This window comes from Pagrus pagrus (assembly GCF_965226575.1).
Source record: "Pagrus pagrus genome assembly, chromosome: 5".
Lineage (NCBI taxonomy): Eukaryota > Metazoa > Chordata > Actinopteri > Spariformes > Sparidae > Pagrus > Pagrus pagrus.
Window position 1 is genome coordinate 14,484,543 of NC_140189.1, and position 25,856 is coordinate 14,510,398.

Genomic DNA, 25,856 nt, shown 5'->3' on the forward strand with positions numbered 1-25,856 from the left:
GAGCTGCTGGTGGTTGGAGGCTTCATGGTGTTGTGTGCAGGGCTGGAATTACACAGTGGGTGGTTTGTTTAAATTTAACAAGGTTTGTGGGAAGGTGTTGGCGTCTCCTCCTCTGTGCTACTGAAAGCTTGACTTCATCAAACTGGATCTTTGTGTAAAAACTGTCATTAGAAGTTGATTTTGCTTTAATGCACTTAACAATACTGAATATAGTGAGCTATATTAAGAAATTCATATTTTGTGTTGCAATGTGTCGATTTATAATACAGGGAATGATTACACATGCTGAACTGATGCAGGAAAGAGGACATTTCTATGGCAACAGCTTAGAAATGAATCACCTCGCAGTGTTTCCCTCCATCTTCAGACATAACCACACATCTCTATTGCCAGATTCTGTGCCATGTCGCATAAGAAACTGTATGAGAAAGTCCGCACCATGACTCGTCTGAGTGTCCTGTCCTCTCCTGTCAGGTGAGAATGTGTAGCTCGGTCTGAAGTCACGGTGATATACAGTAACTCTGCCATCTTCACTCTGTCCTGCTCGGAGCAGAACAGGTGGGATGATGAACAGGAGGATACACAGTGTTAAAAATATCAGCGATTATTCTTCATTGACATATAAACCCCAGAGTTGTGTGCCAGAGGTCAAAGTACTCCAATGTTATAGCAGAACATCTGTTTGTCATGTTATGTTGTGTATTTGCACAGGAATGTTTTACGGTCTACGTCTCTACAAGTAAGAAATATTGATTAAAAAACATGCGGTCCACAGACTAACGTACAAACAGCACAGACTTCCTGCTCATTAGGTCTAAAATTAGTCTATTCATATATAGAATGTACTTTAACAATTTACTGTAGCTGCTGTAACCACACAGACAAATATAAACCCTGCAGGCGGGTGTGCATGTGTGGTGTGAATCTGTAAGTACAGTGTGTTTTTAAAATATGGATGGGCGTCCAAAAGCAGCCTGCCGCTTCACACATGACTCGAGATCTCTCGTGCAGTTTATTGGGTCAGTCAGGGACGACAGTACTCTGATCCTCACAGGAGCAGAGTGGGCTCAGACTGATGCATTAACATGTGAAGGTAACAATACTAGTAATACTGCCCTTTTCATTTTTCAAATGTCAGATCTTGTTCAGCTAATATCTACCTAAGAATTGATCAACGTATTTGTTGTATTTTAAACTAAGATGGCACGTACCTCCGCCAAAGCCCAACAGTCTCCTTTTGTACTCACTCACAGATACCAGCCAGCTAAATACGCCTGATTGTTTTCATCAAGATCCATGCATTATTCCTTGAGAAAGTAACAGAAAAAAGCAGTTTTAAAGAAAGTGAGATAGAGTTACTGGATCCATTCTTTAATCTGGATCCGCTCCAGAAGTTAATGGGGTCTATTCTGGGCCGAGACCCATCCTCTATTCAAGTTTCGTGGAAATCCGTTCTGTAGTTTTTGTGTAATCCAGCTCACAAACCAACAAACAAATGGGCACGTGTGAAAACACAACCTCCTTGGTGGAGAGAATGAATTAAATCTAAATTGATATTATTTCTATGGTAAGTTGGCATTGGATTCCACACATTCATGACACCGTACAACAGATGTAGTGTTGCTTTTTGTATCACAAGGAATGTGATTCACCCTCCTGTGAAACATCATCAGTGAGCACACTGCCGTGTATGAGAAGCCCACAATTGATTTTTACTAATGACAGACTTGTATCATGGGAAATGTAGGATCCTGTGTTTTTGACACATATTACAGACTGACAGACTGTCAGGATATCTGGTCCAGTCTACTTTCGATGATTCTTTTTCAAATCTGTCGCTTGAGACCTCCGCAGCTTCATAGAAATGCAAAACTTAATTGCTTTGCATGTTGTATAAAGTGATCTTTCCATGTCATTTTTGATGATTCAGCAGTTCTCAAGCTGTATAAATGCTGTGAAAGTATATAAAATGCTCAATCCATGGAGCAATGCACAAGGTCTGTATTCAGAAACTGTGAAGTCACTTGACTTTCTTCAAGTAATTTGCTTTTTTATTTTTGTTTTAGTTTTCAATTGCATAAAGCAGATAAAGTGTCAGATTAGACTCAGATTTAAAAAGCCATTATGTGAAATGACAGTAGATTATGGTAAAATATATATGTATTACCTAGAAATGTGTGTTTTTTTGTTTTCAAACATATACCATATTTTTAACATCTTATTTCTGTAGAAATTAAGGTTTGATTGTGCTGAATTGTGAAAGGTTTTAAACTGTAAATTTAAATGTACACATCAGCAAAATCTGTAAAAAAAATTAAAAAAAATCTGTGGTTTTTGAATGTCAAAGGACCTTTTTGTAAGAAAAAAAAAATTGAGTCTCACTTCCACTCAAAAATCAACTTTTCTTACAAAAAGGGCCTTCAAAGCATGTAAACATTATTTAGTAGACAGCAAAATTAAACATCTGAACATGAAAATGAGCAAGACATCAGACCTTTAGCTGGAACATTTTCTCCTCCATAATTACATATCACGAAACTGTTTGTGCTTGTCTGGGTCATCAACTTGTCCATCACTTCCTGAATGCCTCTATCTATCTATGCTTGCCAGGCAACACATTAGTAGTGTTGTGTGAATGCAGCTTGTTGGCACTGCTATAAATCTTGATTATGTAACAGAGAGACAAGCGATACGAAGGGTTCAGCAGCAGCTGTTGTTTTATCGACAGGCACAAAAACATACCTGCTGGGGGTGATTATCTGAGGGGAAAACTGGATGTGCACATGGATGTTATACATGCTGCAGATATTTTCTCTTAAGCTGTGAGTTCAGACGGTGTTAAGTCTGTGTTGATCTGTGGCGCTGTGGTCCCTCCATTGAACTTCCACAGACACACAGACAGAAGTGATAAAACTGAAATAAAAGGTTATAGACGATGCAGCGGAGAATATCTTGGTGTGAAGGAAAGCTTTTACCCTCCACTGTTTGTCTGTGTGAGTTTTGTCAGGGAAGACCCAGATTTTTCTCAGGTCAGAGAGTCTCTGCTGTGCTCAGGAGGCGGCAGAGTTTAATTTAGCCTGGAAACCTGAACCTCGGCCTCCTCTGTCAGCTCCTTCTCTGGGCGCAGGATACAGCCACAGAGGGCAGCAGGCTGGGATTTGTGGGTGTTCAACTAGAAAGGCTCCATAAACCTTCAATTAGCTGAATGAAATGAAATACCCCATGGTATTGATAAACAAAGGGAGTCTATGATGGGCACACTTGGTGATCCAGTACGTAGGAGGTGATGCATGTATTTGTCTGGTAATGACAGAGTGCATCGTTCAAGTGCACTCAACAGGCGCTATAGCTCCAGTCATAGGCACAAGGTTGGGTTGTCCGGAAATGCTGCAAATTCCAAATTTAGATTTGAATGGTTTATTTCAGTACTTACATAATTGTTGCATTCTGTGTGTGTGCACGTGTTTAAGTGCACAGTTATATATATTCATATAGATGTGCATTATTCATTATCCAGTAAAATGACCATGATTATTTGTATAGTTAAATATATGCAGTATATATAATGGGTATAGGTAGCTTCACTTCAGTATGTGGAAGTCCCCTCTTTCATCGGTAGACATCGCTTAAGAATGCAGGTCTCCTCTTGGCAATTTGTTTAAAAAACAAACACATGTGCAGTTATATCATAGGACAAGACATTTAATTCAATTTATATTTTCTTCATTTTGTTTTCCAAAATGTTCAGAAACAGAGGTCCACACATGGTCAGTGGAGAACGAGAGTCCACTCTTGGTAGTTAAGAAGTGTATGTGTGTTTTTGTGGTAACTCTGTGGTCAGTCAAGGAGATGGACAAATAGTAAATGGCTGTTCCATGTTAAAGCATCAGGCATGACAAAGGTGACCGACCAGCCTGTCTCAAGATAATAACTAGATACATGCACCCTTCAGTGTATACATACGCTGTAGTGTTGCACCACTACAAAGAGAAACCTCCGTGTTCATTATATTCTTGTAATCTTCCCACCAGTTGACACTTGAGCACAGACTTCTGGTGAAAAGTGAGGTCAATTTTATGCAAAGTATATTCTTTATGTTACATGCTATTTATAGTTTGTTTTACTTTGTCTATAGTTTGCTCATCTTCGTTGGAGTGAATCTGTGATTTTTGTGTATGTGGTTTATGACAGGATCAAATTAAATCAACCATCTGGTGTTCCCTCTGTTGTTAGAATGTTTTTGCTCTCACTCGGCATAAAACACTCAAGCATTTTTTTCTATTTTGCCTGTTCAGCCAAGCTTTGCAACGTTTAAGAAGGAATAGACTGTGGTGACAGCAGGATTTCTTGGTTTATCACAGCTGTTCTTGTATTTGGTGAATATTTTTAGTGTGGCACCCATTTTAATGATGGACAAATACAGAAAAAGTCTGCTGTAATTTGGCTTCAAATTTCTGATTTCTGGCAGTACAGCCATGCTGAAGTCTCTCCTAGTGCTTTTAGTTTGCAGTTAACCATAAAATCGTCAGGCAACATGCTTCACTAGCATTTTACTAACAATGCAAATATCATATGCAAAATACCAGGCATTGCATCTCAGCTATAGTACAGGCCATGGCAAGCATATGGAGTGTGTGATGGGATAGATAAATTATCAAACAATAAAAATGTTCAATTTCTCAATTAAGTCTCTATTATTCACTAGAACACAATAATTACAACTCACTCCATTTTATTCTTGAGTTTTCTGCCCTGTAAGCTCTCAAGCCATTGGACACATAGTTTATAAAACTGCATAAAGTACCTACTTGTGGCCATGGTACGCCATCCAAACATCATTCTCCCAGTGCTCCTAATAACTGATACCACTAACACTCGAAATGGAGACAAAACAACCAACAGGAATTGACCAACTCTGATCTTCCGATTGGATGAAATTATGACACACTATACATTTTTGTCTGCTTTAATCAAATTATTCTTTCTAATTTCTCTACTTCATTTTAAAAAGTACAGTACGTGTGGGCAAAGTAATCAGATCAGACCTTTATGAAAGTTAATATTCTTACTTTTTGTTTACACTGTCTCAGAAAGGTGATGACTCAACCTGATGGCTGTGATGTTGTGGTGGTGTTTCACCAGACTGCTTTAAACTTAAAGCAACATTATGTAGAACATTTTTTTGTGATTTGGCGCCCCCCGCAGTTTCTGAGTGCAACACCACTGTTGTAAATACAAATCCTATGTCTGTAACAATTTGTCAGAATTTTGAAAATTGAAAATTGAATGTAGGTGCTAACTACCAACAAAACTCATTATGTCATTACAATGTTATGTGTTGAAAACTTGTATGTTGAAGTGAACATGTGTGTAATGCTGTGATCCTACCCTCTCACTGAAGTTACATAGTGCATGTTGATGGTTGATGTACCACCCACATGATTTTGAAGCTGTTATTTTAAGGTAAAAAAAGTTACATAATGTTGGTTTAAAGCCACAGTGTAGATGTATTCACACAAAGTAGCTTTGTTTTGTTTACAGTAATCCTTTTCTTTTTTTTCTTCACTTCCACATTCACCCATCGAAACACACGCCGTGCCATGTAATGTTTTGAATGTTCCACAGGTGGGAAACTGAGATCTGAATCTCTTGCTCAAGAGCGCCTCAGCAGTATCAGAGAGAGCATTTTACTTCACCAATATATTACTCACAATAAATGCATGTAACTAAGCAAATGTCCTCCCTCACTGTGCAGTAAACTCCTGGATTGTTTAGTAACACTTCTGTAGTTACAAATACTTTTAGTATCCAAGGAGCTGTTTTCCTGACCATGCATGCCCGCAAATCCTGCCTATTATTAATTTAGTGAAACACAAAACACAAGTTTCTATAACTGTGAGAAAAGCTGATGTGTTATGAGAGAGTGTAACGTGTCTGCTTTTGTCTCTGTAGGGAGTTAAACAACGTCTTGTCACTGCCTCCTGGAAAGCCTGAAACATGGCAAAGTAAGTCAGACACACACAGAAAACAATAAAGAACTGAAACATAATCACTGCTGATATATATTGTTTGCTGGTATGTGACTGTGCAGCGTCCAGAGGGTGCAGAAGAAGACCAGCACCATGTCCCTGACCATCTCCTCCTCCTCCTCTGCGTCCTCCTCTCGAGAGCTCTCCTCCAGCTCCTCCAGCACCACCTCCTCCTCCACCGCCGCCTCCACCTTCCTGGCACAGAGACACTCCAGCCTGGTGCAGCCGCTGTGTGTCAGCCCCCAGAGGGTAATCACATCCAAATCAAATGAGCCATCTTATTTGATAGACTTTTATGTTACAGATTGAGCTCATATTTGTAAACGTAATTTCTGGAGAGGCGAGCATGAACGTGTAATTCACATTATGAAGTGGGTGAATAGACAGTATAAGTGATGTGCATATGATTTACTGATTCAAAAAGTGGATTTCGTAATTTACACTTTAAAAAACTCAATAAATAAGTAAAACAATATTGAAACAAGTTCAATTAAACACATGATTTTCCATCTCCAGACTCAGAGTCCCATCTACAATCAGCAGTACTCAGGGAATGGAGTGGCTCCTACTTTCGTAAAGGTAAAACACACTAATTATACTTCCACATATGTATATATTCTGTAAACTAGTATAGATAGATTTGTGTATATATATTAGATTGGTAAATACAATAAATTCTTTCCATTTCTCCGACCCCCCTGTCCATCCTCACCTCCACCAGTGCCTCCACGACGTGTCCACAGTGAAGGGTCAGCTGGTGGTCCTGGAGTGCAGGCTGAGGGGGACTCCTCCCCTGCAGGTCATTTGGTACAGAGAGGACGAACAAGTGCTGGACTCTGATGATTTTAGGATACTGCGCAAGAGTGAGTGTATTGTTTGTCAGCGGGCTGCAGGTGTGTGACTGGTATGTGAGTCATCTGACTTCAGATTCCAGCCAAATTAAAAGCTTTGACGTTTATGCTAATGAACTATATGAAACACTGTCCTGTAGCCCACGACTGAAGAAAATATTATTCTGTAGATGAAGATCCTCAGCCTGTAGCTACAATAAAATGCTAAATGTTTATGGCTGACACAGGGTCGGATTAGAGATGTTGTACAGATGCTGTTGTAAAAGTCCACCTTTTCTCGCCTGATAGACTGTTAAATATTAACTCAGGACTTTGAATATAGTGTTTATCCAGATTTATGAAGCTGCATGAACATATAACTTCATCATTATATCACAGCTGACACTTGATCTGACAGTATTATTACATAAGAGTGAACTGAGCAGCTCAGTGATTTATTTCAGCTGTGATTTATATATGATAAAAAAAACTGAATATCTTTTCTCTCTTTTTGTTTTTCCCAGAGGCCAGCTCTGCATCAGTGCCAGGTATGTACAGAACACTGGTTATATAATAATGATTTAAAATAAGTGGGGGTGGGGAGTCCTGAAGTAAATGTCAGGGTCATTAAAAATTACAGAAAGTTGTCTTTCCTTTCCTTTACTCTAGGATTTAGTTTGGTTTTAGTGAAATACTGGATACTGACACCTCTTCTGTCCTCCAGTAATCTTTATAATGACCCTTCCCACTGTAGAGAAATGTAACATATCATAGATCCAAGACCATACTGACAGAAAGTCAGAGAGAATTAGGGAAAAGGAGTATTATTATGTCGAACTTGCTTTATAATTCAGTACCATATAAAGTATTTTGTTTTCTCTGCCCCCAGTTTATTAGTCATAGGTCCGGGTCTGTATAGCACAGCATCCTGGTCCGGACCTGGACTGCGGTCTGCCTATTTGTGACATGGGGGGGTGGAGAGAGATGGCAGGTTAAAAAGGGGGTTGCATTTTGGTCATTTTGCTAACAAAGGGGAAGGTGTCCCCTCTCTCAAATCGCATACTGCCTGCATCAAAAACCAGTTTGTTTTGCACCCCTCCGGCCATGTCTGTGATGAAGCTTTAGATACTGCTTCATTGAAGGGGTCACGAGTCAAAGAGGCTGGAGACCACATGTATAAAGCTATCAGCCTGCCATATGGTTTCATAATTCACATTTCACAATTCATATTTTAAGTTTAGTTCTCAGGACTGCTGTCCCAAACTGGTGAAAATTGGCTTACTTGACTGATTGTTTCCTGCTACATCAGCTTAGTTTTACAGTACATGTGTCGATATTGAAAACACTGCAAGTTGAGACCATCCACAAAGTGGGAGGGAACAGCTGTAAAATAGTTTGAACTTCAATTATCATGTAAGATTTTGTGACAGCCTTTTGCTGAGGTGTATCAAGGAATACTGGTCAAATTAAACATTGGTAAATGTAACAGGCCCTTGTTCATTCTGTGCTTTCTGATTGATGTCAAGAGAGAATGAATATTTCCAGTACTTCACTTGGTTAAAAAATACGAGTGTATGTCTGTAAGAATTAGATGATCTTGTGTGGAAGATTTTTATTGAGCGGAAAATTGCATCTATGTCATTGTGTTACTGCTACAGAGGAGCTGTGTACACTGGTGATCACAGAGGCCTTTCCTGAAGACTCTGGCCTGTTTAAATGTGTGGCCATCAACTCCTTCGGCACAGTGTCCTGCTCTGCAATCCTGGAAGTTTACGAAGGTTAGACGTCCATTCATGTATTACTATATTATTTATAAACTACAAGTTCATCTGTTGGACTGTATTATACAATGAAAATGATCAGTCTTGCTTGTTTTGCACCCCTCCGCGCAGACCTGGAGGAGCAGCTGGAGATCGAGGCCGCTCATCAGCAGGAAGCAGTTTCTTTCAGACAGGAAGAGGAGGCTCTGTTCCAACAGGAGACGGCCTCCTCCTTCAAGAGCAGCGAGGACTTTCCCTTTGAGCTGTCTGACTCAATGACCCTCCCCCCTCCTGAGTGGCCTGACAGCCCTCCGGAGGATAACATCCCTCTGGCAGAGTGAGTAGATGGTGCACACACACAAGACACACATGTCGATCTCAGTCAGTGTCTGTTAACATTAAATAATGCTGACCTCTGTGTTGTTTAAACAATAAACAGTGATGCACTTCTTCATTATAGCTAACTAGAAAATAGTCACAATCCTTATTTCGCGGAGCACATCGCTCACATCCAGGAATGACCTCTGACCTTATTATTTCTACCTTGCAATACAATTGATGTAGAAGTTGAAGCTTCTACAAATTGCGGTGTTGTTCTTCAGGAAGTCTCTGTCTGTCACTAAATGTTACATAAAAATTAAGATAAAAACTAAGCTTGATTAAAAATTATTCCCATGGTAAACCATGATTAATCTCAGAAGTATGACTTACAATGGGGATAGAGGTTTTAACTGGCAGAAATGGGCCTCCATACATTTCATTGTTACTATGTAGTGGTTATTATTTAATTGTATGTACTGTATTTCTTCAGGAGCACACATCTCAGAGCTTACACTGGTGTAGTTCCACTAAATATCCACCCGAGGTCGCTGTTGTATTACTCTACACCTGTAGAACAAGGCAACTTTCCAGTTCACTTTTCTTTCTTTGTATCTGTCATGATACTGACCTAATGAGACCAAGTGAGGAATAAATATAGACAATATGATGAGGATACTTTATGAGTTGGGCCAGTTAATGAGGGAAATAAATGCAGCTGCTGAGAAGGGCTGATTAAAGTAAAAACACATTGAATATAATAGTTGCAGTGGTGCTGTCAGGGAGCAGCTGTGACTCTGGACCACGGACGGTACACACACATGCAGCTGTGATGACGATGCTGAGCTTTTGAAAATTAAACCAATCAGCTGGACGCGCGCGCTTCCGTCTGTCCACATAGCCCTCGTGAGCGCGCGGTGTCACCTGTCGCAGTCCAGCCTCCCGCTTCGTGTCGGAGCGTGGAGCCGGTCCACACGGAGGAAAGTCTCCCGGTTTAATCCTCAGTGAAGTTTGTGGACAGTTGTGTTGAAACGTTCAACGAGGTAAGAAAATATCTTCTTCTGTCGACGCTCAGGTAACGGCTGCCTTTAACCTGTCGGGAGCTTTGGATAACTTTGAGCCACTTTTCTAACGTTTCTAACGTTTTTCTTTTCTACCTTGACGTTAGCTGACGTTTAAACAAGCTAGTTTCCCTCCTTGTGTACATCATGGAAACATAATATTCTCTGTCGTCTTTAAAAGGTCAAACTATGCTTGACTTTAGTCTATTTTGGGTGTGTGTGTCATCAGGCTTGGTGCTCTTTCAAACAGGCGACGAGGAGGAATTAAGTTAGCCTCAGATCATTTTAATTAACATTAGGCTAACTTCACGTTAGCCAAGGATGCTATTCTAAGTTTATTTTATTAAACGGTCAGTGAAAATTGGACCACCTGTTAATGCTAATCCCCGCAAATGTATTTCATAATTTTCAAAACACACTTTTCTTATAAGTTTGACGAAATTGTAGCCAAAGTCCTCAAAAGTAAGCTTCGGTTTTGGTTTTTAGAAGCAAGGTTTTATTTTGAAATGATGTGGCAGCCTGGCCGTACTGAAGGTGGGGATTTATTAGAGTTTGGCACATCTTCACTCATATACTGTATAATTCACCTGAACTGACCTGAAATGTGATATTAACCTACCCCACACTTTTCTGGGGATCCTCTGCAGCTTCTTCAGAGACCTGCTATAAATATGTGTCTTTATTGTGCTGCTAAGTTGTGTTTGCTGCCTGCCAGACAGCCATACTGAAGCCAAGTGGTACCTTAGAATGGGCTATGAGCTCATCCTTAAAGTGGTACTGTGTGTCCTTCAGGCTCCACCGTTCACCAGCAGGCCTACAAAAGAGCTGATATTATTGAGCATGTGAAACTGTAGTTTATTGTGTCAAATGTTAGGCAGCTACAAGCAGTGTTGCCCATCTATAGGTATTATATGGTGGTCTCGTGTAGATTAAGCACTCATCACAATCAGTTTTTGTGTTTTGCATGTGTGAGGAAAAACAACAAAAAACACTGTGAGGAGTTTGAAGTAACTGATTAACAAGACTGCCAGAATGGTGCATTCATGTGCAGTCAGGTAGAATGGAAAAATGACACTCACTCACCCACTCAGACACTACCTTGTTTTGCAGTTTTCTATACAAAAACATTGATAACCTGTGAGAAGTACTGGGAAATACTCTAAAATCTCCCACCAAAAGTGTAGAAATATCACAGCAGATGAAAAATAACAGTTGAGCAGTATACCACAGATGCCCCTCAGTGAGTATTAGGTAATATTTTCCCCCTTAAGCTTTCGTATTTGATACTCTGATACTAAGTGTCCTTAACTTTGACTTGATGCCGTGACTCAAATCCATGGTGTGAAGTATGTTTGGCTGAGTGTAACGGTCCACTCTGTATCAGTGTCGGGTGCTATGATCTCATCCGTAATGTGAAGTTGACATGGCGTCTGTGTCCTTCAGAAACCACCCCTTCCTCACTGCTGCAAACAACAACAGTTGTTCAGAAACTGTTGGCAGCGGTCTGGCTGTTAAGGTCATGTTGAGGTTCTCCGGCCGACTGGAAGTTCATCTGATGAGTTTATTGATTTGGGAAAGAGGAACTGGATTATCCGTAGCATGCTGTGCTTCCGTTGGTTTGGAATTTTTCCGGCAATAAAAATAATGACCTCAGATTAGTGATGAGAAGGTTTAGTTATTATTGTGGGTTGAACATTATTTTGAAGTTTGAAATCCAGTCATGCTTTTCCTTAAAGACATTTTGCTTTACCTGTTTGGCTCACCTAAGACCGAGTTAAAGAAGTGTTTTCCCTCTCGGTGCCTTTCTCTTTAGCTCTGACCGGCTGTCAACACAGTTATGTCAAACTGAACCCAGCTCAGCCTCTGGTCCTCAGGTAGACAGACAAAACAGACAAATGAATGAAGAATGATACTAATCCCTCCTACAGAGAATTATGCATTTTATGTCACCTCCTGGTATGAGCAGTTGATTTCACTACAGACTGCAGGTTGATCCAGCAGATACTTTTATTTTCAAAAGCTTGATTAAATTCTGTGAAATATTCATATTGTCCCGGTCATACAGAGGACTTATGATAGCTTAGCAGGCTTATACCCACAATGCCATGCAGAGCTTGTGTGTGTGTGTGTGTGTGTGTGTGTGTGTGTGTGTGTTAAATGGGTTGGGTCACCAGCAGAGTATCTGCACCTGCCAGCTGATGTCCGAATTCCAAGACCAATATAGCTTTGCCCACTTAATGACACAAACACAAATACACATACAAATGCCCATGCATGTGTACTGTAGGCCCATAGACACATGCACACACAGACACACACACACACACACACACACACACACACACACACATTATTTTTCACATAGTAGCTTTTCAAACACATAGGAAAACGTACTGATCAACACTTTTAACATACAGGCTAACATCCACTAGGGATGCAACGGTAGAGTTTTCCCACAGTTCGGTATGCATCACAGTTTTTGGGCCACGGTAACGGTACGGTTTTGATATCTTAATATAAAACTACTCACACTAGCAAAGGCATGTAAAATTAATTAAAAGCAGATATAGTCAAACCACAAACCTTATTATAAAAATGTAACACTTATCTTAATTGCCTTCCATAAAAAACATGCAGTATCCAATCAAGTTAAACAGCAAACATTATTGTAGTATTGTATTGTATTGTATTGTTTGCCTTTGTGTATTGAACCTCAATAAAATATTGAATATTGTTGGATCCCTAATATCCACTCACACCTAATGCATTCTACGTGCTCTCTATATGATCGTGTAAGATCATTTAGCCATTTGCAGAGGAGGAAAGCCTTAGTGGAAACACTGTTTAAAATGATAAGGGTCATAGTGCCAATTAAAAAGAATAAACAAGTACAGTACACTGCTGCTGACATGTCTGAGAGCTATAGGTTCACCACGTTGGTTTCTGTGTATGTTAGATATATCCATATTGACTTGTCACTGACAGGTGTGTTTGATAATCATTGCTACATTACTTTCAGCTGTGACACTTCCAGTCATTTGGTATTGTGCACGCTGGCTCACTGTCATGACTTACATCGCTGGGACAGTTAAATGTTGTTAATGTTAGTAGTACCACCTGTGCCCTCTCTGCTGTGACAAGTCAAGATGTCTGCTTTAGAGCCTGACTGTATAGGTATAAGTCAAGAAGGATTTAGTTGGGTTTTTTTTTTTGTCTTGTGAGGATGTTTCAAAAATACTTAGCCAGGCATGTGGTCACCTGGGAAAAGGAGGTTAACTAGCAATCCATTTCTATTAAAGACTAAATTAATGAATAATCAATAAATAATTGAATTAACTCAAACTTTGACCTCTGTTGTTGATATTTGCGGATTTGAGGAAACGATCCAGTTGTCTTTGTGACAGCATGGCCAACAATAATACTTGGAAACACTAGAGGGGAATATTTGTCTGACAAAACGAATAGCCTCCAAGAACAAATATCCAAACAAAACTATTCGTTCTTGGAAACGATTTGTTTTTTTTCTTTTGGGCCTAAGATTTTCCTTTTTTGTACATTTTTTTGTTTGTTTGTTTTAGCTAAATGGGCTAATGGCCCATACTGACTGCAACAGGGTTTCCCATACATTCATTAGAAATCCATTTTTCACACTTCATTCTTAGGATTTAGGTTCACATCGGGGTCAAAAATGTGATAGTCCATCAGTGTGTTTTAATCAAGATCGAAGATTAGAGTCTCTGACTCAAGGTCAGCTGATGCTGGCTGGCCAAAAACTGTCTTGTGCCCTCAGGAGACGAGGGGAAATACAGAAAAACAGTGAGCAAGTGTGTATAACTGAATGAGTGTGTGAGAGAGAGCGAAGATAGAGACTGCTATTGTCATTATGCTCCTGCATAGCCCAGACTACGTGGTAGTCATGGGAACAACATTCTTTCCGAGTAGAAAAGTAGAGGACCAGCCTGGCTCAGTATTACAGGAAGAAAACTACTGAGTGGGCTGAAATGGGAGCAGACCCTCTGATATCTGTTACTCTCATTAGACAGTCCCAGTTGTACGATGGCAGCCGCACTGGAACATAAATTCTGCTGTCAAAGATACTTGATAATTTATCTCACCAGTTGACATATTGATGATGAAGGTAAAAATCTCAGCCATGATCGTACCTATAGGCTGGGTCACAAAATTGAGCACAACAATGTGTCTGTTTGCAAGTTAGCTTGTGTGGCCTCTGTCCAAGGGACCCAGGCAGCATGTTCTAGTTCTCCTCTATGCAAACACTCAACTTTTACCCAATTGGATGATTGTACGCCTATAATTAGGCACAACAACTGTGTGGTGTCTTTGGATCTTGGTATTATATCATGTTAGAGCGGACACCACCGCCTGGAGATGGGGAGATTATCACAAATAAAATCCCTTTAGCTTCAGATGGTAACTATTTCTGTATATTATCCATCAGTTTCTCTGACACTCTACTTTCGGATATATCCAAATCTTTGCTAACACGTCTGTTTTCATCTGTCAGTTTCCCAGAGCCGCAGCTGGCCAACCACTCCTCTAACGAACCCTTCGGCCGCAGCGAAGAGGAGAGTGTCCTGAGCTCAGAAGGACAAAGGTCACCAGAGATCACTGTCCTATCCTATACGCCCAGCCCTCCCCCTCCACCCTCACCGCCACCACCAACCGAAGTCAAGGATACAAACCAAACACCGAAGCTGTTCACCCCAAGCAAGCTCAGTTTCACTGTAAGAACAAAGTTTTGTGCTGCCTGAGAAACTTTTTTTACTTCTACAATGTGTCTGAGTTTACATGTCCGATTTTAAGGGTTAATTTGGAAGGCAAATTACAACACAGGCTTTAGAGAGAAAACACCAGCCGATAGATAAGTAAATAAATGCACTGTATGCAGCCATGGCTACAATGTAATGTATCCATCTCCTTTATCCTCTCTTTGTTTGTACTGAGGTGTCGAAGTGTTGAAGGGGTATAATCTTTAGAATGTTTCAGCGTTTTTTTTGTTGTTGTTGTTGTTTTACATTTTGAACAGCAAGAAATACAGCAGATATTAATTGATCATCTTAACTCCACCTTGAATATTCTTTTGAATGTTTTTTCTTTATCAACACCCTATTTAAACAGTCTATACTGCAAGATCTAAATTGCATGGTGCAAGTGCATTTGGGGAGTGTCCAACTCAATTTTGCTAGTTAAGCTGCGCATAACCGAGGCGCAGAGTAAGGTGCAAATAGGTTGTGTTCTTGATTTATTGTACTTCTTAATTATTCATAGGTGTGTTTGGGTGTAACATGAATTAAACTATCAGAGATTCATCTCCTATTACCTTTTAAGGAGGGAAGGTCCTGGAGAGTTATCTTGCTCCTGTCAAGTTTATAACTACAGCTTTTAGTTTTGCTGCTTAAATTTGCCACAATATTTGCTTCAGTGGAATTACTGCCAACATGGAAACGTTTAAAATGACCAAATGCAGCCTCTCTAATCATTAAAACAGAGTTTGTGCATTTTGAACCTGCCTATCTCAATAACGCGCCCTTTAAATAGCAGGAAAGCTTTACGCTCGTCTATATGGACCAGCTTTGTCTATAGTGCATTCGCTTTCTGCTTTCTGCGTCAGGCTTAAGACAGGGCCCATGGTATTTAAGAAACATGTTTGTTAGCTTTAACTGAGTGAATGGCAATGTGTAAAAGTTTCTCTTCTTTATTGCAGTCAGAAATGGTACAAATCCATCTGATTCACTTTCTGTAAATGTGTGTGTCAACTCTCTTCCAGTCCTCCCAGCCAGGAGGCAACAACATGAACCTGTCAGACCTGCCCACCTTCACTCCCAGCACCTTCCCTCCCAGTGCCTTTAACTATGAGCGACCGAGGCACTTTATTCAGTCACAGCCTTCCTTCCAGGCACCCAGTTATGAAAGTGTCCTGAGGGAGGCCCAGGAGAACCAAAATAACTCCCAACAGAACCTCAACAGTCCCCAGAATAGTCAAAATGTTACAGAGATACAGAGTCAAACTACAAAGGTGTCCACACAAAGTCAGTCTTTTTCTCAAACTCAGTCAGTGTCCAAGTCCTTGTCCCAGACCCAGACCCAGTTTCAGTCACTAAGCCTCAGTCAGAACCAAGCCCAGTCTGTCGCTCAGACCCAGATCCAGACCCAGGCCAACGGCACGGGCAGGTCCTCCCCCTCCTCATCCAGTCTCAGCTCTCCTATTTCCACCCCGGCCTCCTCTGCTGCACCTCCTTTTTCCTCCACTGCCCCCTTACTCAGTCCCTCTGACTCCACCACCTCTCCCCCCTCCCCGTTCTCCCCATCCTCCGCCACTCTCCCCCACACCACCTCTCCCCCCTCCCCGTTCTCCCCATCCTCCGCCACTCTCCCCCACACCACCTCTCCCCCCTCCCCTTTCTCCCCATCCTCCGCCACTCTCCCCCACACCACCTCTCCCCCCTCCCCGTTCTCCCCATCCTCCGCCACTCACCCCCACACCACCTCTCCCCCCTCCCCGTTCTCCCCATCCTCCACCACTCACCCCCACACCACCTCTCCCCCCTCCCCGTTCTCCCCATCCTCTGCCACTCTCCCCCGCACCACCATGCGTTCCACCATCACCCTCACCCCCAGCGTCCCCAGTGCCACCGGCCTCGGCAGCGCCACCCTGCCAGCAAACCAGGACACCATGTCAGCACCTGCTGCTTACCTCTGCTCCGTGCTGCCGTCTGCCTTCTCCCCTTTCTCCTCCTCCAAGTTGTCTCCCAACTCTAACCTGCCCCGCCCCTCCACCTCCCCCAGCCGTTCCCCACTCTCCCCCTCCAGCCCTCTCCTTCCCTTGCGGGCCTCCTCCTCTCCGTCCTCCCTGCCTCAGCAGCCTTTCCAAGTGTCCCCTTCCTTCCCTCACTCCCCTCTCTCTCCATCATCCTCCTCTCTCTCACAATCCAACACTCCCAACAGTCAGAACAGAGTACCGCCTGCTGTGGTCTCCCTGCCCGCCAGCTACAAGGGGACGCCAAACACGTGAGTCAAACTATACATCAATTACCATCAATTTTCATCTGATTGAACAGATTTGTGTAAGTTTTAAAAAGGAGAACGTTTCCCAGAACAGAGAAGGCACCACTTCTTAACTGTTTACAATGATTAAAGTTCTCAATCCTCAGACTTACTCTTCTCTTCTTCATCTTTGCTGTCTTCTTGTGCTTTTTAACTTATCTTATCTTTCTCTTTCTGTCACCCAGCCTTCCCAAGCCCATCCTGAAGAAGTCTGTAGCTCCTCGGCCTTCCTCCTCTCGCTCAACAGATGATGACATCCAGGGCTCTAAAGACGCCCTCATCCAGGACCTGGAAAAGAAGCTGCGCTCAAAGGACGCCAGGAGGAGAACCAGTCAGGTGTGTATATGCGTGTGTGCGTGTATATGCGTGTGTGTGTGTGTGTGTGTGTGTGTGTGTGTGTGTGTGTGTGTGTGTGTGTATGTGTGTGTGTGTGTGTGTGTGTGTCCTGCAAACTGTGTTGGAAATGCAAGAATCCTTCATTTCATTCATCAACAAAAGGAAAAAAAACAAATCATCCCATCCACTAACACACTTACACATTCCAGCCCATTCACACTGACACAGTGTGTGCCTGTTTGAACCTAACAGAATAAATAATGCAAAAGTTTACCAAAACAGATCACAGCACACTTCCTATGTGTGTCTAAGAAATGAGAGTTACCAGTATAAAGCTTCAATTTTGACAGAAACTGTCCTATGAGGAGCGTATGGCTCGTAGGCTGCTGGGTCCAGACAACGCCACCTACATGTTTGACCAAGACAATCTTTCAGACTCACAACTTGACCAGGTACGACGGCAAACTTTCCTTTAGTCAGTAGACATCAGAATAATTCCAAAAATCCTTCAATAAGCGTGTTTCAGATTGTACTGGTGTGTGTTTATGTGCTGCATTTATGTTGGCTCTGGTCCAAAAGCCATTAGCTTTCGTTTTGCTATCAAGTAAAGACCACACATTATTACAGTCATTTGGGTTTGAATGGCTGCACAGGGAGCCCGTTCCCCTCTCAGGGCCTCCTGATGGGCTCCAGAGCCCAAAGTTGAAAAAGCCTGGCAGTATAATCAGCAGCCCCACTGAACTGTCATTTTCAACAGTTGCGCTGTGTGTGTGTGTGTGTGTGTGTGTGTGTGTGTGTGTGTGTGTGTGTGTGTGTGTGTGTGTGTGTGTGTGTGTGTGTGCGCGCGTGCAGGATTGTTCTATCAAAAAGCCTCTGTCGCTCAAAGGGCTTTGCACCTTCTATTCTCTCTCTCTTTCACACAGCACCAACACAACACACGCATGTACACACACAGACACACATGTCCTCTGAAGCCAGCAAGGTTTGTCAGCGGCTATTTCAAGCCTGTTTTCTGAGAACGAGCCCCTTTCACGGGTGACAACAGGACCATTGTGTCAGAATACACACACACACATCACATACACAGAGTTACCCTCTTGGCATTTTATCAACCTGTTGGCGAGTACAGTAAGTTTTCAAAGTTGAAACCTGTCATTACTTCTACTTACGTTGATCTGTTTTCTGTTCCAGCCAGAGTCACCAGAAGGAAGACACACAGGTGGACTGTGGTAAATACACTTTATGTATCAATATTGCTCAGTTATAAACCCACAGTTCCAGTCAACATCAGAACCTCAAGATTCCCGTCCAGCATGGCAGTATTTACTGACTCTATGCAGTTGTAAAACCAAATCAATCTTTTAAAAAAAGGTGGATACAAATGATTATGCGCATGTTCTTTTCAGGTTTGTGTTTCTGTCCTTTTGAGTGTGGTTACTGAGCCTCAAGTTGCTCTGGACTGTCATGCATGATACTTTGCAGATCAACCAACCATATAAACAGTCATTTAAAATCTTGAAGTGCCCATAAAATGGCTTGTGTAGCGCTTGGGCAAAGTTACAAGTTAAATCTACTAAATGTCTCCAACTGTGTGTCAGGAGAGATGTTAAACTCTAGTAGCCATGCTGTCAGAGGACAGCAACTGAACAGGAATCAGTATTATTAGGGTTGCTTGTTTGTGTGCCGTCACTAGTGGAGTGTAAAATTCAGTCATTGAAAGTGAATAATGAATAAATGATCTCTGTCATTGTGTGTTCAGGGGGAGGCACCACTCAGGGACAGATGAGAGAGCAAATGAGGGCCCAGCTATCCAGGAAAAATGTTATGCTCCTCGCTTCTTGCAGATCCCTCCAGACCTCACTGTAGAGGAGGGACGCTTCTGTAGGATCGACTTCAAGGTGAACGACCAAATCACTCACACATTCATGCATGCATGCATTAAATCCAAGGGATCATGTAACCATAGTGGTGTGTTTATGCAAGGCTAAATTGAGAGGGAATAAAATGTAGGGCTGCACCTAACGATTATTTTTTTATCGATTAATCTATTGATTTTTTTTTTGATTAACGTTTTTTATTATTATTACTAGATTCATATAACAACAGATTTACACAAAATGACATTTCAAAACTTGTCATTTATGTTTCAATATTTTATTCAATCATCTTCAATCATCAACAAATGAATATGACAAAGTTTGCACTGCAGGGCATTATTCCCCAACAAAATATAGCCCAGTCTTAACTGGTAATCTGTGTTATCCTAACATATATTATGTTTGGGTGAGGACAAAACGTAAACGGGACTTTTTACACATTGCGGTGGCCATAAGCTGGCGATCAGCAGGGCATGTTACAACACAACAGACATTTCTCTGTGTAGCATTAAGTTTCACTTTCACTTTGATTCAATCTTGTCCCCCAGTTTAAAACACAGTAATGATTTGCCTCATCCTGGTTGTTTACTGTTCTTTTTTATTCCGTTGATGAGGACAAACAATCATCAATCAGACCAGCATGCCAGTAGCAGAACAACACAGCAGCTTCGTCTTTCAGCAAACTAATCAGAGGGGGTCCCAAACACGTCACATACGGACCATGGAGTGACACTCCCACACCTAACAGTGCCATCTTGCTACTGCTGCCGTCTTGAGAAATCGTGCCGCACGTTACGTACGATACTGGCAACTTGTCCAGGGATATACCCTAGCCTCCGCCCATAAGAAACTGGGATTGGCTCCAGTAACCCCCTTGAAAGGGGGGGATAAAGCGGCAACATCTCCCGCGACCCTCGCGCATAAGCGGCAAAAAGAAAATGAGATGAGAGATGAGATGAGACTTTGACGCATCGCACCAGCCCTAATAAAATTTCAACTTTTCTCCATTCAGGTCGGAGGCCTCCCTACACCAGACGTCTGCTGGTATCTGGACGGTAAAGCCATTCGTCCAGATGACTACCATAAGATGCTGGTGTGTGAAAAAGGGATGCACTCGTTCATCATAGAGATTGTCACAGTGCACCATGCCGGAGTGTATGAGTGTGTGGCCAGGAACCGAGCAGGAGAGAGCAGATTTAGCATGAAGCTCGATGTATTAGGTACAAAAGTCATTATTGTTTTAGCCTGAAAATGCTGTTTTTCTATGCAGAATTTCATTAGAGTGCAGTTCAATGATGATAGATGAGATAATAAGAGAGAACTGAATCTCATGTGCTGTGCAACCTCTCGTTCCTCTCTGCAGCCCAGGAGGTTCTGCGTCCTCCCACCTTTGTCCAGAAGATGTTGAACTCCAGAGCTCTAGAGGGCGACACTGTCAGGCTAGAGTGTAAAGTGGAAGCTTCTCCTCCTCCACAGCTCTTCTGGAAGAAAGATAAAGATATGCTGCGCATTGACCCTCAAAGAATGAGGTGGGTCAACTACAGGACTTCATTACACCCAGACTCTTCCTTAGCTCTCCAGTATTGCACATTAAACTCAACACATGATGCTGAAGATACACCTTTCGATAAACTTATCTATCAAGTATTTTACAAAGCATATTTTGTTTTCTACTTCAGTCCTGTTGTTGAGTCATATACTGTACTGTGCACGTTTACTTGAGAGAAGTATGACTCTGATACTTCCTTCAACAGGATCAAGGCAACTTCTTAGAGTTTTATCGGTAGAAGACCCAACTAGCTTAAGCAATGGTTACCAAAGTGGGTGCCTTAAAGCACCTATAATCAATATTTTTATATTTCTATTAGATCAGATGACTACTTGTCCATGAAAAAAGAAAAAAGTCAACTTTAGTCATATAGCCATTTCAGGTCATCTGGTTGGTTTTATAGACTGCTGCTTTACTGTTTGATTCAGTCTCACCACTAACATTGCCATCTTTTGTCAATTCTCTTGTTTGTTTTTTTCAGTTATGAAAGTGTCAGTATTTGATGAGTTGGGAGTGAGTCTCAACAATTAACTTTTTTACAGATTAGGCCTTTTAAAAGTTGAATTGTGAGTGTTGTGTCCACATTTTGTTTCTGCTGCCCCCAAGTGGATAGGCAAAGTAATGTGCAGGCTGAGCTTTAATATTATTACAACTTGTTTGAGAATCACAAAGTTGATTTCATCGTGTGGGTCAGATTCCTGACGGCAGATAACAGCTTTATATTTAATAGAAAACTGCACATGTACACATCTTCCCCTGCTTCTGATTCCTACTGGACAGTATGCGCAATACAAAAAAAGGACTTGCATGAGAAAGTGTGTTTCTTCTTGGTCTATGTGCACCACTATCTTTTTATTCAAATGTTATGTATTGACTCTTCAGCCTGCATCAAGATGATACAGTTGTGTTAACCCAGCAATGAACTAAACATGTGAATGTGTCTTTGTCTCTCCACAGTCTGTATCAGGACGGCTCAGGCCGACAGTGCTTGTTGATAGAGAGGGTGATGAAGTCTGATGCTGGTTGGTACACTCTCTCTGCCATCAATGAAGCTGGCATGTCCACATGTAACTCGAGGCTGGATGTAGGCAGTAAGTCCACTGTGTGTTCATCTTTCTACGCAAATTTGCTTTAAAGGGCCCGTCTCCGTTATCTGCTGTATGAGATAGGCCGGTAGTTACCATAGTAGCAAGGCTGTAAAATCAAACAGCAGATGGAGAATGATGTGCGCTTACCGCTACACTGAATCCAGCTCTGCAGCCTGAAACACGTCAAACAAATGCTGTGTTACGTGATCGAGCAGAAACTTGATGAACGTATGACAATACTGCATAATCAGCGAGTCACAGAGATAAGTATGGAGTCCATCCACTGATGAGGGAGGAACATACAACACATATTAGGTTTCTGCTCGGTCACATAACACGCCATCTGCTGTGTGGAGACAGAGAGCTGAGTGAGAGGACCAACAAAGGGAAGTACCTGAGCCTCTGTTCCACCTGAGCTGGACGGTATACCTTACTAAAGCTGAAAGTGAGTTTAGACCCCCTTATCAAGTCTTTACCTAAATCACCAAGGACTTATAGTTAGTATAGGCAGGGTAAGCAGCCACATATTTCACAGTGAATGAAAACAGTTGTCTGAGGCCTACGTATTTTTGTAAACAGGGTTTTTAAAAAAAACCCAATACAATCATCTCCGTCCAGACGAACAGGTGGACAGGCCCTCAGCACAGTGATTCACCACAGAGGAAATGTACATATCAGATGTCAAATGCATGAAAATATTTAGTTGATAGTTTTGTGAGTTTGAAAAAGAGCAGATGAAACATGGAGAGCCGTGGACTTATTGTCTGGTCCTTATCTTTCACTGAGCCTCGCTGTCCTGTTCTGTGCTATGACGTGCAGAGCAGAAGAGTTATTTTCAGACACCTGGCATGAAAGGAATGTTTAACTCGAGTCATCTACAGTAAAATCTGTTGCTGCTGCCGGTAACGCCACTGCTGTTACTCGTATTATTAATATAAGTAAAGAAGGCATCTGCAGGTAAAACAAGAGGCTGTTTCACTCTGTGGTGAGAGATTACTGAGCACCATCGGATATATAACATGTACAGTTTTATTTACATGTGATATGAGACCAGAAACCAGTTGTAAATGATTTTTGTGGTTTCCTTCCAAACAAGCTAGAAGATTTAAGACTAGCTCTGCAACTAAGGATTATTGTCATTATAGGTTAATCTGCAGATTACTTAAAGGATAAGTACCGTTTTTTACAACCTGGACCTTATTTCTGGCAAAACATATGGTCATTTACTCACCCAGATAACTTTGGTGTCATTCGGCGTCGTTCGGACGAAATTAGATCCAGTGTAGTGGCGATATATCCATATAATGGGAGAGACGGGGCAGCGACACACAGCCTCTATATAACGCATTATCTGCCACGAAACTAGTTCATTTCATCAATATTTTGTTATGATATGCTAGCGCTATTAGCCTCTGAGTCCGGGCTCGTCTATTGTCAACATCCGGGGTCTGTAGGCTGATCTACTACCTCTGACCTGGAAGATGTCGTCTCTGAGCTGCGCACGCACCCACGACAGCGCGGCTTGTTTACCTGTAGCTGCTACTGCTAGTTTGACCCCGGATGTTGATAACGGACGAGCCCGGACTCAGAGGGGAATAGCGCTAGCATTTCATAACAAAATATTGATGAAATGAACTAGTTTTGTGGCAGATAATGCGTTATATAGAGGCTGTGTGTCGCTGCCCCGTCTCTCCCATTATATGGATATATCGCCGCTACACTGGATCTAATTTCGTCCGAACGACGCCGAATGACACCAAAGTTATCTGGGTGAGTAAATGACCATATGTTTTGCCAGAAATAAGGTCCAGGTTGTAAAAAACGGTACTTATCCTTTAACTAAGTATGATCCTGCCTGTCTTTAAGATAATAATGTTGATAGTAATAACAGTTATAAGCCTTCTAATAACACAAATAAGGTTGTATGCAAGCAAACTGATGTTTGTCAAACAACAAAACACACTTCATGTGTAACTGACCAGTTAAAGTGAATTGAACTCATCCCTCCCCTCTCTTTCTGCCCCTTGCAGCTCGCACAGCGGCACCCATGAAGACGGCGCCCCCTGGCTCCAAGACGCTGAAGCTGCTGTCGTCTCTGAGCCACGTGCCTTCTCTGACTGTGGAGAGCCCTGCTCAGCACACCGCCCCGCTGTATGAGAGTGAGGAGCTGTAGAGACGCACTAAACCCGATCACTATCACACATCTCAAAAATGGACCGGAGCCTGTATTCACTGTCACGTCGAGGCAGATCTAGTGCTAATAATCAAGCTTTGGTTCAGAATACAGAGTAACAGCAGTGCAGCGGAGAGTACTGAGGCCGAGCCAGGTCGGGTTCATTAAAGAAGCTACTTTTGGGTTGTGATGTGGTATTGTAGAAATTTCTCATTTGGAAAAACTTTTAATTGTCTTGCTAAGATGTTCATCACTACCCTTCCTCCACTCATGACATGTTATGTGTTTTAAATACTTGGAGGAGCCTACAACTCTAACCATGAGGAGAGTAATCTTTCCTATTCGAGTGCCTTCTGAGGTCAAATAATCTCACCTTATGTTGTTCCACCTGCTGCTGTTTGTCACCACTGTGCCTTTCCTTTGTCTATCTGTACAGCTCATGTTTGATACATGTCTGTGAGCCTCTCTACGTCTGTCTCTTCATCCTCCTGTCTGCTCTGCACCCAGCAACACGGTGTGTAGGTCATGGATGTATTAATAGACCTGGACACAGTGTGGCAGAGTCAGCCCTGCTGCCAGTTATATCTCAGTGGCCAACCTCAGTGCTGTGGTCCAGAAACCATTCTACCCACAGGGAACTAATGATGAGATTTAATTTATAACTACTTGTATTGAACGCTCTTAACTACACCACCAACATCTATCACTGCACTTTAATCCTGACAACTGTCTGCCTGTCACTTTCTGTCTCCTCCAGCTTGTAGCTGAATCAGGGTGATTTAGTGCCTGAGCCTCTGGATTTAAATGTGTTTTCTGAGTCACAGCTGCTGTTGCCTCTGATAATGTGTGTCTGTAAAGTTAGATAAACTGGAAAAGAAAGTCAGAGTTTTAACTAACCCTCTCACCTCTTGTTTAAAGATACCACCATTGGTTACTGCTCAGATTCTCTGCTGTCATATAAATTCTGCCTGATTTGTGTTTTTAAAGATGTCTAATATACAGTGTATGTGAATGAAGCTATTTATTTGAACTGAAGTTATTAGTTTCAGTGTTGGGACTGCAACCAGAGGTGTATACTGTGAGTTGGACAGATAGCACAGGCTGCCATCCTGATACCCAGCTGAACTGAACCTGATCTGCTCTCAACACTTACACCTGTTTACATTTCATCACATCTGCAGTGCAGATAAGACGTTTTACACTTTCTTCTCCATCTTTAAGTCTGTATGTTCAGTCAGAAAACAGGTATCAGTGTGTCGGCCTCTGCCGAGATTTGCCAAACTCTTCATTTCTGACCAGAGCCTCAACATATGCTGTATCACAAAGAGGCTTGATTTGCCTGCTTACCTTGGAACTGCTTGTTACTGCCAGACATAAACTAACTTCACAAATACCTGGTAGTTTTGTCTGGATCTGCATGCAAACTGAATGTCTGTTATTTAACCCTGTGTGGCCGTAGCTCAGTCAGCCCAAAAAGTCAATGAAAGCTGATTTCCTGGTTCAAATGCATTTAAAAAACATATAAACTGAGAACTGATGGTTCTAGATGTCGTACTACAGTTTGTTACAGTATGATGTTTGGATCAAACAGGGTTAAACATTGGAGTTGCTTGAAGCACCAGAGTAGTTTTGGTAAGTTAGGGCCTTTCTGTTGGGATTTGAAACTGCAGGTATTAGTGTGTATTCTCCTCAAGTACTGTTTGTTGTGTAAGAACTTCTACATATCACTGGATGAATGAGAAATAAAGTTAAGGTGACCTTGACTTGGCC

General features: G+C 41.9%; 1 protein-coding gene across 1 annotated transcript in view; it reads left to right on the forward strand.

Annotated features, from left to right (window-relative positions):
• myot (myotilin) overlaps positions 1-25,849 on the forward strand; it is a 28,697-nt gene extending 2,848 nt beyond the window's left edge. The window contains exons 2-19 of the mRNA XM_084352765.1: positions 5,953-6,005; positions 6,092-6,278; positions 6,546-6,608; positions 6,751-6,892; positions 7,384-7,407; positions 8,518-8,637; positions 8,752-8,956; positions 14,524-14,743; positions 15,787-16,316; positions 16,590-17,027; positions 17,249-17,399; positions 17,750-17,851; positions 18,591-18,628; positions 19,159-19,297; positions 20,289-20,496; positions 20,640-20,805; positions 21,783-21,916; positions 23,944-25,849. Coding sequence (XP_084208891.1) covers positions 5,998-6,005; positions 6,092-6,278; positions 6,546-6,608; positions 6,751-6,892; positions 7,384-7,407; positions 8,518-8,637; positions 8,752-8,956; positions 14,524-14,743; positions 15,787-16,316; positions 16,590-17,027; positions 17,249-17,399; positions 17,750-17,851; positions 18,591-18,628; positions 19,159-19,297; positions 20,289-20,496; positions 20,640-20,805; positions 21,783-21,916; positions 23,944-24,086 — 3,018 coding nt within the window. The 5' untranslated portion in view covers positions 5,953-5,997 and the 3' untranslated portion in view covers positions 24,087-25,849. The remainder of the gene's footprint in view (positions 1-5,952; positions 6,006-6,091; positions 6,279-6,545; positions 6,609-6,750; positions 6,893-7,383; positions 7,408-8,517; positions 8,638-8,751; positions 8,957-14,523; positions 14,744-15,786; positions 16,317-16,589; positions 17,028-17,248; positions 17,400-17,749; positions 17,852-18,590; positions 18,629-19,158; positions 19,298-20,288; positions 20,497-20,639; positions 20,806-21,782; positions 21,917-23,943) is intronic.
• The last annotated feature ends 7 nt before the right edge of the window (positions 25,850-25,856 follow it).